This window comes from Podarcis filfolensis, assembly GCF_964270895.1.
Source record: "Podarcis filfolensis genome assembly, chromosome: Z".
NCBI classification, from domain to species: Eukaryota; Metazoa; Chordata; class Lepidosauria; order Squamata; family Lacertidae; genus Podarcis; species Podarcis filfolensis.
Window position 1 is genome coordinate 29,880,225 of NC_139617.1, and position 16,057 is coordinate 29,896,281.

Genomic DNA, 16,057 nt, shown 5'->3' on the forward strand with positions numbered 1-16,057 from the left:
CAGACAATACCTTAACAGGACAGAAACAAAAGAACAGTAGAATATATAGGTATAATGATAAATGACTCATCTAAGACATGTCCTCTCCAAGGACAATAATGGCTCAGAATAGTATAAAACCACAGACTCATAGAATTGTGGAGTTGAAAGAGACCCTAAGGGTCATCCAGCCAATTCCACTGTAATACAGGAACCTTTCCTCTCTGTTTCCTCTTTTGCAGGTTAAACATACCCAACTGCCTCAACCATTCTTCATAAGGCTTGGTTTCCAGACCCTTGATCATCTTGGTCACTCTCCTCTACACACGTTCCAGCTTGTCAATATCCTTCTTAAATTGAAGTGCTCAGAACTGGGCACAAGACTCCAGGTGTGGTCTGACCAAGGCAGAATACAGCAGAACTACGACTTTCTTTGATCAGGACACTAGACTTGTGTTGATGCAGTCTAGAACAGCATTAGCCTTTTTTGCTGCTGCATCACATGGCTGACTCACATTGGCCTATGAGCTACTAAGACCCCTAGATGCTTTTCACATGTGCTGCTGGCAAGCCATGTGTCCCCCATCTTATATTTGTGCTGCTGGTTCTTCCAACCTAAGTGCAGAACTTTACATTTGTCCCTATTGAAATTAATTTTGTTAGTTTGGGCCCAATTCTCAAATCTGTCGAGGTCATATTGAACCGTGATTCTGTCTTCTGCAGATACCCCTCCTGGTTTGGTGTCGCCTGCAAATTGGATGCGCATCCCCTCAATTTCTTATTCCAAGTCATTTATAAAGACATTGAACAACGGGCCCAGGACATAACGCTGCAGCATTCCACTTGTCCTTTTTTCCAGTATAATGAGGAACCATTAGTGAGCATCCTTTGGGTTCGGTCAGTCAACCAGCTACAAATCCACCTAACAGTTACCTCTCATCCAGCCCACATTAACACCAGCTTCTCTGTAAGGATACTATGGGGGACTCTCTGCTTTTCTGCATATACCTGGCTAACCACTGATTGAAGCAGGATGCTCAGCTAGATGGGCCTTCAGTCTGATACAGCAGGGCTCTTTTATGCATTTAGAAGTCCTGCTGTTCTTGGCAGTGGGCAGCAAAGTCTTGAGAATCTCAAAGAGTTTCTTCTCCTAAGCAGGCCTTGGTGCCCTGACCTTAAGGGTGATGATTCAATGCCCGATAACAGGAACTTTATTGTGCATATGCAGGGAGGGCTTGTGCAAAGAGCAAATCAGCCAAATAAGGCCTTTTTTGCACAAAGTCAGGGAAAGGTCCAGGAGACGACGTCATTCAGAGGAAGCATTTAGTCACCAGTTTCCTCTGAGTTCTGGAGACTGGCCAGAGGGAGTCTCCTAGCTGCCCATGTATTTGCAGCATGGAGAAGGGATGCTCAGGCCACAAATGGGTTGGGTTCAAAAAAATAAAGAATAAAGGAGAAGAAAAACCTTGAGGTCCAAACCAACTGACAGAGCACTTGGACGTGCACACACAAATTTGGCTGAAGAGCTGCTCCTTCCTGCCAGGCAGACGAGGAGAGAACAGCCCACTGCAAGCTAAACAGCAGTGCAGTTTCACGGGACACGTCTCAAGCTCAGGACTTCCCCTCAAAGCTGCTGCCTCATTTCCTGCCAAGAGGGTGGGGCTGGGCCAGCTATGGCGGGGGCTCCTGCACAGCTCCCTCCTTACCAGGCCTAACTGCATTGCTCTGTGTGAGAGAGTTATGTTTCCAGATGGGACTGACAAGATTCAAATAAAAGGGAGCAGCAATCGAGCATGACTGGGCAGGAGAGGGACTGCCTACCTAGGTTTCCAAAACTGCCATAAGAAGCGGGATAAAGATAAGGCTGCTGAGACAGCAGTGCATAGTTAAACTATGGAACTCACTCCCACAGGAAGCAGGGACGACCACCAACCTAGATAGCTTTAAAAGAGGATTAGACAAATTCATGGAGGAGAGGGCTCTCAATGGCTGTGCTCTGCCATCCAGTCATGGATTCTTAAGCAACAATATACTGTATTGTCACAGCCCAAAGAGTCACACTAGCTCTAGTCTATTACTATGACTTGTGCAGTATCCTGGTCCCACGTTAACCAATAGGGAGAGCAACCAGGTTTACAGCTGTGTTTATACTGGGGTGGGGCAGGTTCCCTCACTAAATATGTGGGAATGCTCAACTTGGAGAAGATGATGAGTTTAAAGCTGGTAACAGGGAGTCAGTGTGGTGGAGTGGTTAGAGTGTCAGACTAGGATCTGGGAGAGATCAGTTTTCAAATCCCCACCTGACCATGAAGCTCTCTGGGTGACCTTGGGCCCATCACTGCCTCTCAGCCCAACCTACCTCACAGGGGTGTTGTGGGGAGTAAATGGGGAGAGGGAGAGCTATGCATGCCACATTGACCTCCACGGAGTAAAAGTGGGATATAAATGCAACAAATAGATGAGTATAATAAGTATTGCCTTTGAGAGAGAATTGGCCTTGCTAGTATAACAGAGATGAGAAGCAGACCCATTCCACCGGTTCTGCTCCAGTGAGCCCCACTTACTCCCGAAAGTGTTTCAATAACTGCCTAAGAAATACCATTTAACTTTTAAGATTTTGTGTCTGAGTTATGTTCCCCCCCCCCTTTTCCCACCCAGTTCCTTTTTCCTTTCATGTGGTGGCACGACTTGCAAACCCGCAAGCAGCGACTCTCTTGTTATTAATTTGATTGTATCTAAGCTGTTATAGGAGCCTTTCCAGCTGGAGAGTGGGTTAAAGATTAATAAATAAACATTTTGGAAATAGAAGCTACATGTTCACCCACACATGTTCAACTTAGCACATGAAATCAGCCCTTTTCTCTTTGTAGATGACTCTGCGCATGGGAAGAAGATGCATCACCAGCCCCAGACAGTCTCCCATGCTAGCAGTATCGAAAAGCTACTTGCAGATCACTTGCAGAGGGTGTCTTGTTTCCCACACCCAACACTACCCTGTAAGGTTGACCAGCATTACCCCCCAAATACCAGACAGGAGGCTAAGGGGGCAGAGATAAAGCAACTTGCCTTTAAGAGGGAGTTCACTTTAGGGCCGTAATGTGGTTTTTCCATAAATTTTTGAATCAGAAGCTTCCAATGCCCTATATTTCCACAAAAAAACTCTGGAAGAACACCCCCCTGCCCTCGACACAAACACAAAAGGGAGATGAAATGGAGATGAATTTATAAAAGGATGGGAGAGGTAAAGATGAAAGCATGTACACTTCAAGTAGGGTTGCCATATTTCAAAAAAGTGAATATCCGGACAGAAAAGTTGTTGAGCGAAATGTCAAAAAAATAAAAACGAAATTTGCCAAAATCTACACCACCGCACTGGGCTGCCATCCGTAAGCTTTTTCTCTGACATTTCTGAGATTTCCACCTGGATGCTGTTTATGAGGGCTAAATACAACCCTAATCTAAAGTAATTAAATCACCTGTTCAGGCTCCCCCCCCCAATTGTTTTTACTGAATATGTGGGTGAACAACCTGAAAGCTTGTCTCGCTAAAGAACTTTTGACACGGATGTTGGCTGTAGCCAGTATTTCAGTAGCCCAGAAATGGAAAACCTTAAAAATCTTATGGATTTTGGCTACTGTGGAAAAAATGCACATAAACAGCGTTATTCCGGGGGGGGGGGTGGAGGAGCCAAAACATTTTTCTGTCATGTGGTATGATTTTATTTCCTATGCTTCAGACTTAGATGCTGAACACCCACCACCCATTCCAGTTTGGGAAATAAGGATGTCTTGATCTGTACTGGTGTGTCACATTTATTTCTGTTATTTATTGTTTGCTTTGAAAAACAAACCAACTTTTACTGAGCTATTTAAGCATTTTGAAACATGAGAACTCAACAGCAGGGGTCAGCAAACTTTTTTAGCAGGGGGCCAATCCACTGTCCCTCAGACCTTGTGGGGGGCCGGACTATATTTTGGGGGGGGGAATGAATGAATTCCTACGCCCCACAAATAACCCAGATATGCGTTTTAAATAAAAGGAGACAGTCTACTCATGTAAAAACATGCCGATTCCCAGACCGTCCGCAGGCCGGATATAGAAGGCGTTTGGGCTGGATCTGGCCCCCGGGCCTTAGTTGGCCTACCCATGCTCAACAGCATTCACTAATGCTACAAATACACATTTTACTACAAAAAAAAAAAATCACTTTTAGAAACTGAACTATTTTCCAGCCAGCACCACTAATGGCTGAGAAGACAAGAGATAAATTTGAACTGAAAAATCTCTTGCTCACAGCTCAGCTCACAGTCTAGTCTACCACTAGACTAGACACTTGCAATCCTCATAAAGCAAACACACCAGTAAATGGGCATGTAGTTAGATGGTCAGCATTGGGAGGCAGAAGTGGAGCACTTGGGTGAGCATCTCTTGGCTAAGCCAAGGTGGGAACTAAACAAAAAGGGGTAGATACAGTATTTCCTTTTTTTAAAAAACACAGTGATTCCCACCCACATGTCTCACCACACATAGCACCAACATCCTACAGTGGAGATGGCAGGAAGCAAGCTGGGAGGGAGCTGTCTAGCCCACTCAGATGGTCCTCCCATCAAAGTGTAAGACTGCCAGTGGCAAAGTAGGCAATGGCAAGAGAACTAGCCTATTGCCCAGCCCTTTTGTTAGCCAGCCAACAAACCAAGAAGTCTTCTATTTATTATACGTCCCCGTTTCAGCCAAACCATGGAACTATAGCTTTACTTACTTACTTACTTGTTTTTTGGGTTGTTCTCACAACCCACCCTTCCTTCTCAAGCTATTAACCACAGTTTCTCAGTTTGGACAACACAGGAAAACCAGAGTTAATGGGAACATGCTGTCTTGTTGACTGGCTCATGAAAAAAGAAGAGCAAAGGGTCTGCACCCACAGGGCAAAAGGCTTGTTCATATCTTGGTTCAATGGCCCATTCACTTAACCTTGTTGGAGAGAAGGCGGTGTCTACTGTACCTGAAGTTGATGACTATTTTGGCATTTTGCAGGAGCTGTTTGTTTTCTTTTCTGGTTCTATATGAAGATGGAGGATTTTAAACACATGAAGCAATCTACATTTTTCTGTAAAGAGCTTAATTGTAACTAGATGGTCTGCATACTATGAAGCAGTCCAGGCAATTAAAAATGGATATACAGGCATTTTACAAACTCTTAAACATATTTTTGAGGACTCAGATGAGGAGCCTGAATGTAAACAAGATGCAGAGAATTTATACCATAAGTTGGCAAAGCTGGAAAATGCTATTTTAACAGTCATTTGAGAAGAAGTGCTGGGGCATTTCACCAAACAAGTAAGAAATTACAAAACCCTGGTTTTGGTGCATTTGAAGATTATTGTCTGCTATCCTATTTACTTTCATTTGTTAAAGAACTCAGAGAAAATTCAGTCGATAGGATTGCACATTATGAATCAGAAGCAAAAGGTTTGTGTGAAGCTATCACTTCAAGTTCTGATGCTTCCCAAACACATTGTTACAAGGAAATTTTTAAATAGAACAAGTTGTATTGCTTATTTCAGAGGAGCTGACAATTTTAGGATAGAAGTTCTATATCAATTCTATGACGGCTTGATAAACCAGTTACTCAAAAGGAATAACCTGATGAGCAGATTGGTGAACAATTCTGAAATTGATGAGGACAGTATTAAACTTATGGTATCATATTGCAAAGGTTATATTGCCCACAAATTAGTAAACAAGAGTTATCAGTTCAAAGAATATTTGCACCACAGGAAATCCCAGAACAGGCCATCAAAAATGCAATGTGCAGAGGTTCTTCAGCCTTTTTGTGAGCCACACCTAATTGAAATGTTCCCCAGTTTTACTACTGTGCCTAAGCTGTACTTGACAATGCCTACCACAAGCTGTGAAGCAGAAAGGAATTTTGCAACGCTGTATTTTGTGGAGAACACTTTTCAGTCTACCATGATGGAAGAACACTTGAATTCTTTATGTATATTGTCTCTAGAAATTGACATTGCAAGGAAGCTCTCATATGACGAAACTGTACATGAGTATGTTGCTAGAAAAACCAGGGAAAAAATGTATTTTGTAAAATGTGCTTCATGTGCTATGTATTCTCATAGGTGTCTAAAATAAACAGTTTTATTGACTGTGGTCTTTTCTTTTCTTTGTTTTATTTCATCATTCTATAATGCATCATGCACCTATATAACATTTCTCTAATTTTCACCACACCCCATAACTCAAAAACTGTAAGGCATGGAAAATAAAATATTCACACAGTGACTGGCATTTTTAATCGAAATCTGAGATGTAGTAGTTAAAAAAATATGTGGTGATGTGTGAACAACCCACAAGAAGATAATAGGGGTTACCCAGACCTTGTTGCTGGTTGCAAAGGGCTCCCCAATAACAGTTCAAGCTTCAAGGCTCCCCAAAATGCATGCCTGCCACTGTGCAGAAGCAAAGTCCCTGGATAGCTACAGGGAAGGGACAGCCAGCAAGGGATGGTGCGCCTTAGGGATGGTGGCAAGGGACCCTTCCAACAAGCAGACGGAGGGTTGCACAAACATATCTGAGGAGCTACTGGAGTCACAGTGTTTAACAGAGCAATCGGATAAATATGTCACTTTTTAAAATTAACTTTTTATTGCAAGAACTTACGAAAGAAAGAGCAGGTGGCAAGCATCCCTTTAAAGGATTTTGACTTTGCCTCCCTTGCACACGTAGGAGGCAATGCCACTTCCTACAAGTATGCATGGCCTAAGGACAAAGGCAGGAGGCTGCTCACTTTAGAACTATTGTGTTCACATATGTGCCCAGTTAAACCTATTGACTAAGATTTAATCTCAGGGTTTAGATTTCACTCGAGACAGAAAAGCATGCATTTCCTGCCACCGGATGTACACACTGCAGGTGCTGAGATGCAGGCATATGAGGTCTGCACTCTCTCACACAGCCTCAAACTCACACAGCCTCAAACTCATAACTACAGTGGTACCTTGGGTTAAGAACTTAATTCGTTCTGGAGGTCTGTTCTTAACCTGAAACTGTTCTTAACCTGAGGTACCACTTTAGCTAATGGGGCCTCCCGCTGCTGCTGCTGCCGTGCTGCCACTGCACGATTTTTGTTCTCATCCTGAAGCAAAGTTCTTAACCCGAGGTACTATTTCTGGGTTAGTGGAGTCTGTAACCTGAAGCATCTGTAACCTGAGGTACCACTGTATGTAACTTTATCCACATGTACATGGGGTGTGTGTGTGTAAGCAACATGAAGTCACAGCACACAGCACAGAGTAGGCTGCAGTGGTTAGTGTGTTGGAGTAGGACGTGAGTGAGTCCAGGGTTCGAATCCCCACTCAGCCATGAAGCTCAGCAAGTGTGACCTTAGACTAGTCACTGCCTCTCAGCCTAACCAACCTCACAGAGTTGTTGTGGGGATTAATTGAGGAGGGAGATGAGAACCATGTACACCACTTGAGCTACTTGGAGAAAAAGGTGGGACATAAATTCAATAAAATATATATATTTGTACCAGCAGAAACTATGGAAGGGAAAACTAGGTTTCCCTTTCGGATTTAGCCACATCCAAATCAACAGCACCAGAACCTGCCCCTGGAAGAACAATTTCTCCCTTTTACCTTCCTGAAGACGTGCGGGTGACGCTAGCTGTGCTTGCGTATGAAAGGAACCATTTGCCATGTCCCTGTGAAAACAATGCCATCAGTGATGGGATCTCACTACCGTGGGTAACAAAGTCGTTCCATTTGTTTTGGAGAGAGATGCTTGATGAAATCTTATGCTTTGAGGTGTCATTTTGGCAGGAGATGGAACTATGAAGAACTCACAGTTAGTCCCACTGACCTTAGCAGGTCTTGGCTGCTTCACCTGGTTCATGAAGAAAGCCTCCCTCAGGTGGTTTGAAAGCTTGTGGGTGTGCTAGCTGGAACTGCATTAATTCCATAACACTACAATGCCACCACCCCAGTAGAAAGGTCCAGCTACCAGTAGATCTCACGTGTCTCTGAATCCTATGTTTGAGAACATCCTCCTTTCTTTTTCCCTTCCTTTCTTCCTTCTTTCTCCCTCTTTAAAACAAAAACCAGAACCAGCAGGTATGTTTTTTTGGTAGAAGGGAGGCAGAGAAGCAAGGATTCAGACCATGGAATGCAGTCAGTAGTGGTAGTGGTGGTGATGTTCCTAAAGAAAAGCCTTACATGCACATTTTTCCTGCTGAAAAACTCACCTCCCCCATTCTGCAGTCTTAATCTTAATCAGCCCCTACCCACCCCACCCCACGAGTGCTACTTTTTAAAAAGGAAGAATCCCAACCACAAGTTCATAGATGTTGCTAACATGATATATACCGTATTGGCCTGAATATAAGCCTCACATTTTTTTCCAAATTCCAACCGTGAAAAGTTAAAGTGCAGCTTATATTCGCGACCTTACTAAAACTGGCTTTTACGATATCACTGCTGAAACAGACATACAGTAAAACAGAATGGGTGTGAGTGCCTGTGGAATTTTAAGGGAAAAGCTTATATTTGGGTATTGTCTTTTTTTCCTCCCCCCCGCCCCCAAATTTTAAGGTGCAGCTTATATTCAGGCCAATACATTAGTTTAACTTGTCTTGTGTCTGAGCTCAGGAAGATGAAAATCCCAAGTACAGGAAGCAGCCCCCCACAGCTGCAGACAAGCCTTGATCTCTTGTATCAGACATATGATCAGCGTCTCCATAGAGGACAGTTACCAAGTCACTTATTAATCAGTCACTTATTAATTTAATAAAATTTAAATGCTGCTTGGTTATTTAAAAAAAAACAGACACTTCTGGGTGTTTTACAGCAGTAGAACAACATTATCCATAATCATATTACTAGAAAGTCACCATTAAAGGTGCAGTTTCTTTCTGGAAAGCGTTGCTCAGCATTGTGAGATTTCGTAAAAAGTTATGCGCAAATTTAAGTACATGGCAATTTTACAGAGGAACGTAATGAGACCTTAAAAGCCCATTGTGCACCAGGCTTTCTTGAAGCCATGCTGGCTGGGATTGATGGAAGATGTAGTCCAAAACCTCTGAAGAGGACCAAGTTGAGGAAGGCCACAATCCAGCACAGATGGACATGCCGTAATACTTTTATGTCAGTGGGCTTCAGTACACCTGTGTCACACCATAGCTTTAATCTTTCCTTCAGTCTACATCATGCATACTACATACAGACAGGGGAAAGCAGGCCTGAGACTTCTCATTCATGGAAGGATATTCCTTCCCCACCTTCAGTGGTGGCTCATGAAGGAAGTGGTGGTGAGGTCTTGGGCTGGGGCTGCACATGTACCTTCAGGGCCAATTCCACCAACATGGAGCTCCCCCAGCCTTCATCCCTGGGAGGACACCACTGTTCCTGTCTCCCCACCATGAGCCACTGCCACGTACCCCTGCTTGCCAGCTTCCCAGAAGCTCCTGACTTGCTACCACTGGATGGAAGGAGCAGTAAAGCGACCCTTGGCCCAATTCCGGTACTTGTAGGCTTTTTAAGAGAGAGCAGAAAAGACACTTTAATTTATATTTTTTCACACACACACGCACGCCACTGACAGTACCCTCGTTTCCCCCCCTCCTTTCACATTTATATTTTACCCCACTCCCCCACTAAGCATCTATTCTATTTCATAGTTTATACACTGCTCAAAGCCACACACACTCAGCCGAAACCCTCATTAGCCATTCATGTCAGGCAAACTGAATGCACTTGATTGGGGTGGGCTGCTCACACATTTTGCCCCAAACGAGTCTGAAGCAGGCTCAAGTGGTTCCGAGCACAATTCAAAGTGTTGGTGCTGACCTTTAAAGCCCAAAACGGCCTCGGCCCAGTATACCTGAAGGAGCGTCTCCACCCCCATCATTCGGCCCAGACACTGAGGTCAAGTGCCAAGGGCCTTCTGGCGGTTCTTTCGCTGTGAGAAGTCAAGTTACAGGGAACCAAGCAGAGGGCCTTCTCGGTAGTGGCTCCCGCCCTGTGGAACGCCCTCTCATCAGATGTCAAACGAATAAACAACTATTTGACATTTAGAAGACATCTGAAGGCAGCCCTGTTTAGGGAACTTTTTAAATGACTGATGTTTTAATGTATTTTTAATCTCCTGTTGGAAGCCACCCAGAGTGGCTGGGGAAACCCAGCCAAATGGGCGGGGTATAAGTAATAAATAATAATAATGATGATGATGATGATGATGAAGAAGAAGAAGAAGAAGAAACCAAGTAATGCACACACATACCCAAGGTATCTTGCAATGCAAACATGTTCAGCTTAAATCAACAAAGTAAACAATGGGTGGACAAAATAGTATTTGGTGGACCACCAGGAGAGCCTGCTGGATCAAACCAATGGCCCATCTAGTTCAGTATCCTGTTCTCTCAGTGGCTAACCCAGAGGGGAAACTGGCAAACAGGACCCAAGAACTATCCCCTCCTGGAGTTTGTGGCAATTTGTATTCAGAAGCATCACTGCCTCTGACTGTAGAGGCAGATTACAGCCATCATACTGATAGCCTCTGATAGCCAAAGTGCCTGTTAGTTGCTAGGATATTTGTAAATAATGTTAGAGTAGGTGAATTTGCAATGTGTTATTGCATTCTTAAGCAAAATTGCACCCTAAGCACTACCTTACATGTACAGTCGTACCTTGGAAGCCGAACGGAATCCATTCCGGAAGACCGTTTGACTTCCAAAACATTCAGAAACCAAAGCACAACTTCTGATTGCCTGCAGGAAGCTCCTGCAGCCTATCGGAAGCCATGGAAGCCCCATCGGACGTTCAGGTTCCAAAGAACGTTCGCAAACCAGAACCCTCACTTCTGGGTTTGCAGTGTTCAGGAGCCAGAACGTCCAAGTACCAAGGCATTCGGGATCCAAGGTATGACTGTAATAAAGGTAAAGGGACCCCTGACCATCAGGTCCAGTCGTGGCCGACTCTGGGGTTGCAGCACTCATCTCGCTTTATTGGCCAAGGGAGCCAGCGTACAGCTTCCGGGTCATGTGGCCAGCATGACTAAACTGCTTCTGGCAAAACAGAGCAGTGCACAGAAACGCCATTTACCTTCCCGCTGGAGCGGTACCTATTTATCTACTTGCACTTTGACATGCTTTCGAATTGCTAGGTTGGCAGGAGCAGGGACTGAGCAATGGGAGCTCACCCCGTAGCGGGGATTCAAACTGCCGACCTCCTGATAGGCAAACCCTAGGCTCTGTGGTTTAACCCACAGTGCCACCTGTGTCCCATAACGACTGTAATAGATCTAGATAATAGTTATTCTAGTGAAACAGCAGGCTGCAAACACCCCAGCCAAGGTCCATGCAATAACCACTTAGTCATTACATGTAACGGCAAGCCTAGAAAAGCATCTCTGTGTCCCAGGTTCCAGCATCAATTCTTAATTCTAGGCTTCCAGGACTTTTTCCAGAACATATCCAGCAGCCCACTTTAACAATTATAGCATACAGATGTTTACCAGATACATAGTAGGTAACCTCACATATTTGTTATCTAAACATGATCTCAAAGATAGTCTTAAGACATCCCCACCAAAGGAGGAATCTGGCTAGCAGGTCTTTAACTCATTCCAGAAGGCTAAATATTTAATCAAATCTGCATGTCCACATTCATGAGCATTTAGCTTCTGAATCCACCTCAGACTTCCATATGCAGCTACTTAACACTCATTATCTGCAAATACAGTGGTACCTCTGGTTACGAACTTAATTCATTCCGGAGGTCCGTTCTTAACCTGAAACCATTCTTAACCTGAGGTACCACTTTAGCTAATGGGGGCCTCCCGCTGCTGTGCGATTTCTGTTCTCATCCTGAGGTAAAGTTCTTAACCCAAGGTACTACTTCCGGGTTAGCGGAGTCTGTAACCCATAACGTTTGTAACCCGAGGTACCATTGTACACAAAACTGATCTGCAAAGCTGCCCCTAAGCTGGAGTACCAAGGCTAAGGAAGAAGAAGAGTTGCAACAGGGTGTGGAGGGGCAGGAAGTGACACCTCCTTACAACATTCATCTGAACCACTGGATGTCTTAGCAATGATTCCTACAGTGTGTGTTCCTAGTTACTGACTGATGCAAGTTCTAAAAATTACTCATTGCTCAGAAAGCATGTAGAAAAAGGGTTGGAAGAATGAAGTCGCTTTCTTTCTCTCTCTTTTTGGGGTGGGTTCTCACATGCCAAAATGTTCTAACTTAAGGAAGGGGAAGGAATATCTGTATAACCAATCTCATTTCAAAGGTTATATGCCATCAAAGAAATGAAAAGTATCAAATATCAGTCCCTTTAAAGAACCTATTGTATAATCAAGGGAACAGCAGATCAAAGAATCGAACAGGTCTTTCCCAACAGTCAGGTGCACCGGAATCACAATTCATTCATTACTTTAAAGAGATATGCATGGAACATTTTCCTTCTAAAAAAAATTAAAAAATCTTACTCTCCTATGCTGCATGCTTCTCTCTCTCTCTCTCTCTCTCTCTCTCTCTCTCTCTCTCTCTCTCTCTCTCTTTTAAAAAAAACTGTTTTAGGATTTCTAACTTTTTGTTAGCTCCAGAAGTTTCCTAACTGGAAACTAAATAGCAAGAAGCAAAAGTGTTTCTTGCAAAAGTCTCTCTCCTTTTTTACATAAAGAGGGCCTTCCCTGCAGACAACCTCCTTTTTTCAAAAGGAAGTCAAGTATGGGCTTGAGAAGCTCAGTATTTAAGGCAACAGACCCTCCCTTAGCCAAGAAATACTTTTGAGTCAAGCTGAGACAAGGCTCTGTAGCAACTCAAAGAGAGAAACGAATTATGAATTACAAGAAAGCTGGAAGACCCATAGAGAACAGAGATCAGTGGTGGAGAATCTGCATGCAGAAGGTCTCAGGTTCAATCCCTCTTGGCATCTACTTCCTGAAACCCTTGGGAGCCCTTGCTGCCAGTCAGTGTAGACAGTACTGAGCAAGATGGACCAATGGCCCGACTCAGTATGAGGCAGTTTCTTGTGGTTCCTAACTTTAGCCACAAAGTGTGTTAAACTGGTTATACCGTTATGCATCTACGACAGCTGATGTAGTTTTCATAGTCACAGAACTTCTGATACTTCATTAAGAAACACATTCAGGAGTATATGCTTATCAATGCTCAAAATCCCCTCTAAGAGTAAAATGGTTGTCCTACCCATAGATGGGTTTCACCATAGCAGGGAAAACCCAAGCAGAAAGAGATTGCTTTATGCTTCCTGCAGTGAGATGTGATCAACCCTCTGCCTGGAGAGCTGGTGCCATTGAAGGGTCAGGATATAGGGAGAAGACGTCCTGGGCTTGGCATCTTCCTGTGGGTTTTTTTGCGTTTTGTGGAAGAGAACAAAACTCTCATGCAAGTCTTTCTAAGATGCAAAGCAACCAGAGGGCATGACTGCTTGCTGGCGGTTGCCAATGGAAAGTTGCACAACTGCATTAATTTATCCAGCCGCCTCCACTGAGTGCAAGCAGCAGGAGCTTCATTATTTCTGAACACACACACACACACACACACACACTTTTGCAAGTGCAAAACGGAACACAGGAAGCTGCCTCAAACTGAGTCAAGCCATTGGTCCATTTAGCTCAGTATTGTTTGCAGTGGTTCTTCAGGGTCTGAGGCAGAGGAGGGTCTTTCCAGGCCAGTTACCCACAGCTTGCAGCAATGCTGTGCATACCAACACCCCTCCATAGCCCCTAAGATAGAAACTCCTTGCAAATTAGCCTCACACAAAATTATCAGTGGGTAGTGCAAGCCCTTGAAAGTGAGGCATGCTTAAGTTACCCCGAAATGAGTGAGATCTATTGCAACATCAGCTCCATTGATTTAGTTGAGACTTAAGCATGGGTAATTTTCACAGAAAATTGCAGAGTGGTGTCTTATGTACATATACCCACAAGTAAGACCCTCTGAGTTCAGTGGGGCATATTTCCCTGCAAACATACATAAGATTGCAGCCTTAGGTAAGGTGAGGAGAAAAATAAAAGCAGGAATTATGCATTGGATACCTGAATCAAAAGAGAACACTGGGAAGGAGCATCTTGTAATGAATGCCTGTCCCCCTTTACACAAAGGTAAGGAGTGCCCATCTTCTTTTGCATCCAGCCCTCAGAAAAACATGTATTCATAAGGATGCATGCCCCCGGTAATATTATGTACCTTTGCTCAAAAAAAAAAAAAGCAGCTTTCTGCTGCTTAAAAGTTTGCAGTCCTAACTCAAGTTCCTGGTCAAGTTAGTCCTCTCAGAGACTGGTCACTTGGACTTTTGCAAATTGTTGTGTTTTTTGGGGGGGGAGCGTTAATCACAACACAAAACGCCAAGCTATCATTACCTCCCCAGGCCCCGCCAGCTATCCCTACAGAGCAAATGGTAGCACTGCACTTTTGCAGGGTGACCAAACCTGCCCTTTCGCCAACGGATGCTGCCCTGTCCAACCCGCCAAATGAAACGAGCAACGCTACATATATAACTACAGAAAATATTTATACCCCCCACCCTCCCATTGCTGAAACAACGCTCAGAGTGGGTGACAAAATGTTCGAAACAACCCCAAAGGCATCATCAGTGTGTTGCAATGTACAGTCAGAGTCCTTGGGTTTCACAGAACACATAACTGGGGCATCTAGCATTCTGAATCAATCAGACTGCCATATATAGGTGGTAGCAAATAAATTTAGATTGGTTTCAGTAATAAACAGGAGTGGAAAGTTGTGAAGTGGTTCAGTTCATGACCTGCTCAAAAACTGAATTCACATCCAGCTTCTCTACTCAAAGAGGTTTTCCCGGGGTTTTTGCCTCAGTTTCAGCTAAGAGGAGTTCTCCGAGGAAAAACGGTCACACATCTCCGGCCACATGGGGGAGGGAGATGGCAGCGACAAACAGGCCCCCATCCAACCGCCGAACTTTCAGTGGCTCTTGAGAAGCGATGAGGAACAAATGCCAACTCAAGGCCCGAAGCGGGGCGTGGGCCGGGGCGCATCAAGGAGGGGGGTGCGAGAAGAGTGGGCTGGGCTGGGCTGGCAGGGAGGGGGAGGACACAACTTCCTCGTGCGGCTAGAGGCGCGCCCCGACTGACGCCCCTTGGAGAAGGCCCACTGGCTTTGGCGAGCCGCCCGCGCGCCCCCTCAGTCAGCCAAGCACCCGACAGCGGGCGCTTGCCCTCCCGCTTCACAAAGACCCTCCCTCCCTCCTCCTCCTCCTCCTCCTTCCTGCCATGAATGTGTCCCATTCACGAGGAAGAGGCGAGAGAGTGAGGGAAGGCGAGAGGGAAGGACCCAAATGCCTCAGGCGGGTCAGCGGGCCCCGGAGAAAGGAGGAGACGGGAGAGACCCGCCGCCAACCGGGAGACTAGGGAAGTGGCAGGGCCGGGAGCCGCCGTCATCCCCCGCCCCGTCGCCGTCAGCCGGGCTCGAACTGTCGCCCGCCTCCCCACAATCCCCCCTCCACCCCGCGGCGCGGAGCCCGCCCGGAGAACGTGAAGCAGAGAAGCCTCCGTTGCGCGTAGGGTCAAGCAAAGAGTTTCTGAGGCGCAGAGGGGGCTTTGCGCGCGCAAGGGAAGCCCTCCTCCTCCCCAGGCGGGAAGCAAACGGGGTCGACTCTCAGTTCGAGAGCGGGGCTGAGGGAGAAGTGCAATGCGCGGGGCCTCCCATTCTGCGTGGAGGGCGCAAGCCTCTCCCGGGAGGCTCTCCGTACCGTTTTGGGCATGGTGCCTTCGGGCTGGCTCGGCGGGCTTCAGTCTCTGGGCAGGGCGGCTGTCGCTGCTGCTGCTGCTGCTGCTGGGCGCCTCCTTCTGCTAACGGGCTCGACTGACTGGGCAGTTCTCCCCGCCCGCCAACCTCTGTGGGCCCGCGGAGCGTGCGCCGCCTTTCTTTGGGGCAGTCGCTCCCGAGCCCCCGCCCCTCCCGAGCCTGGCGTCCTGACTCCGGCCGCAAGCTGGCAGGCGAGGATTGGGTCCCCTCAGGGGCTTCCTCGCCCACCCCTTCCGCAGAACAACCCCCACCCCACCCCCGGGAGCAGG

The 16,057-nt window shown here is 45.8% G+C and overlaps 1 protein-coding gene across 1 annotated transcript in view; it reads right to left on the reverse strand.

Moving 5' to 3' along the window:
- The window catches only part of MSN (moesin), a 75,774-nt gene extending 59,732 nt beyond the window's left edge, over positions 1-16,042 (reverse strand). The window contains exon 1 of the mRNA XM_083596413.1: positions 15,733-16,042. Within this exon, the coding sequence (XP_083452539.1) occupies positions 15,733-15,744 (12 nt within the window). The 5' untranslated portion in view covers positions 15,745-16,042. The remainder of the gene's footprint in view (positions 1-15,732) is intronic.
- Between the last annotated feature and the right edge of the window lie 15 nt (positions 16,043-16,057).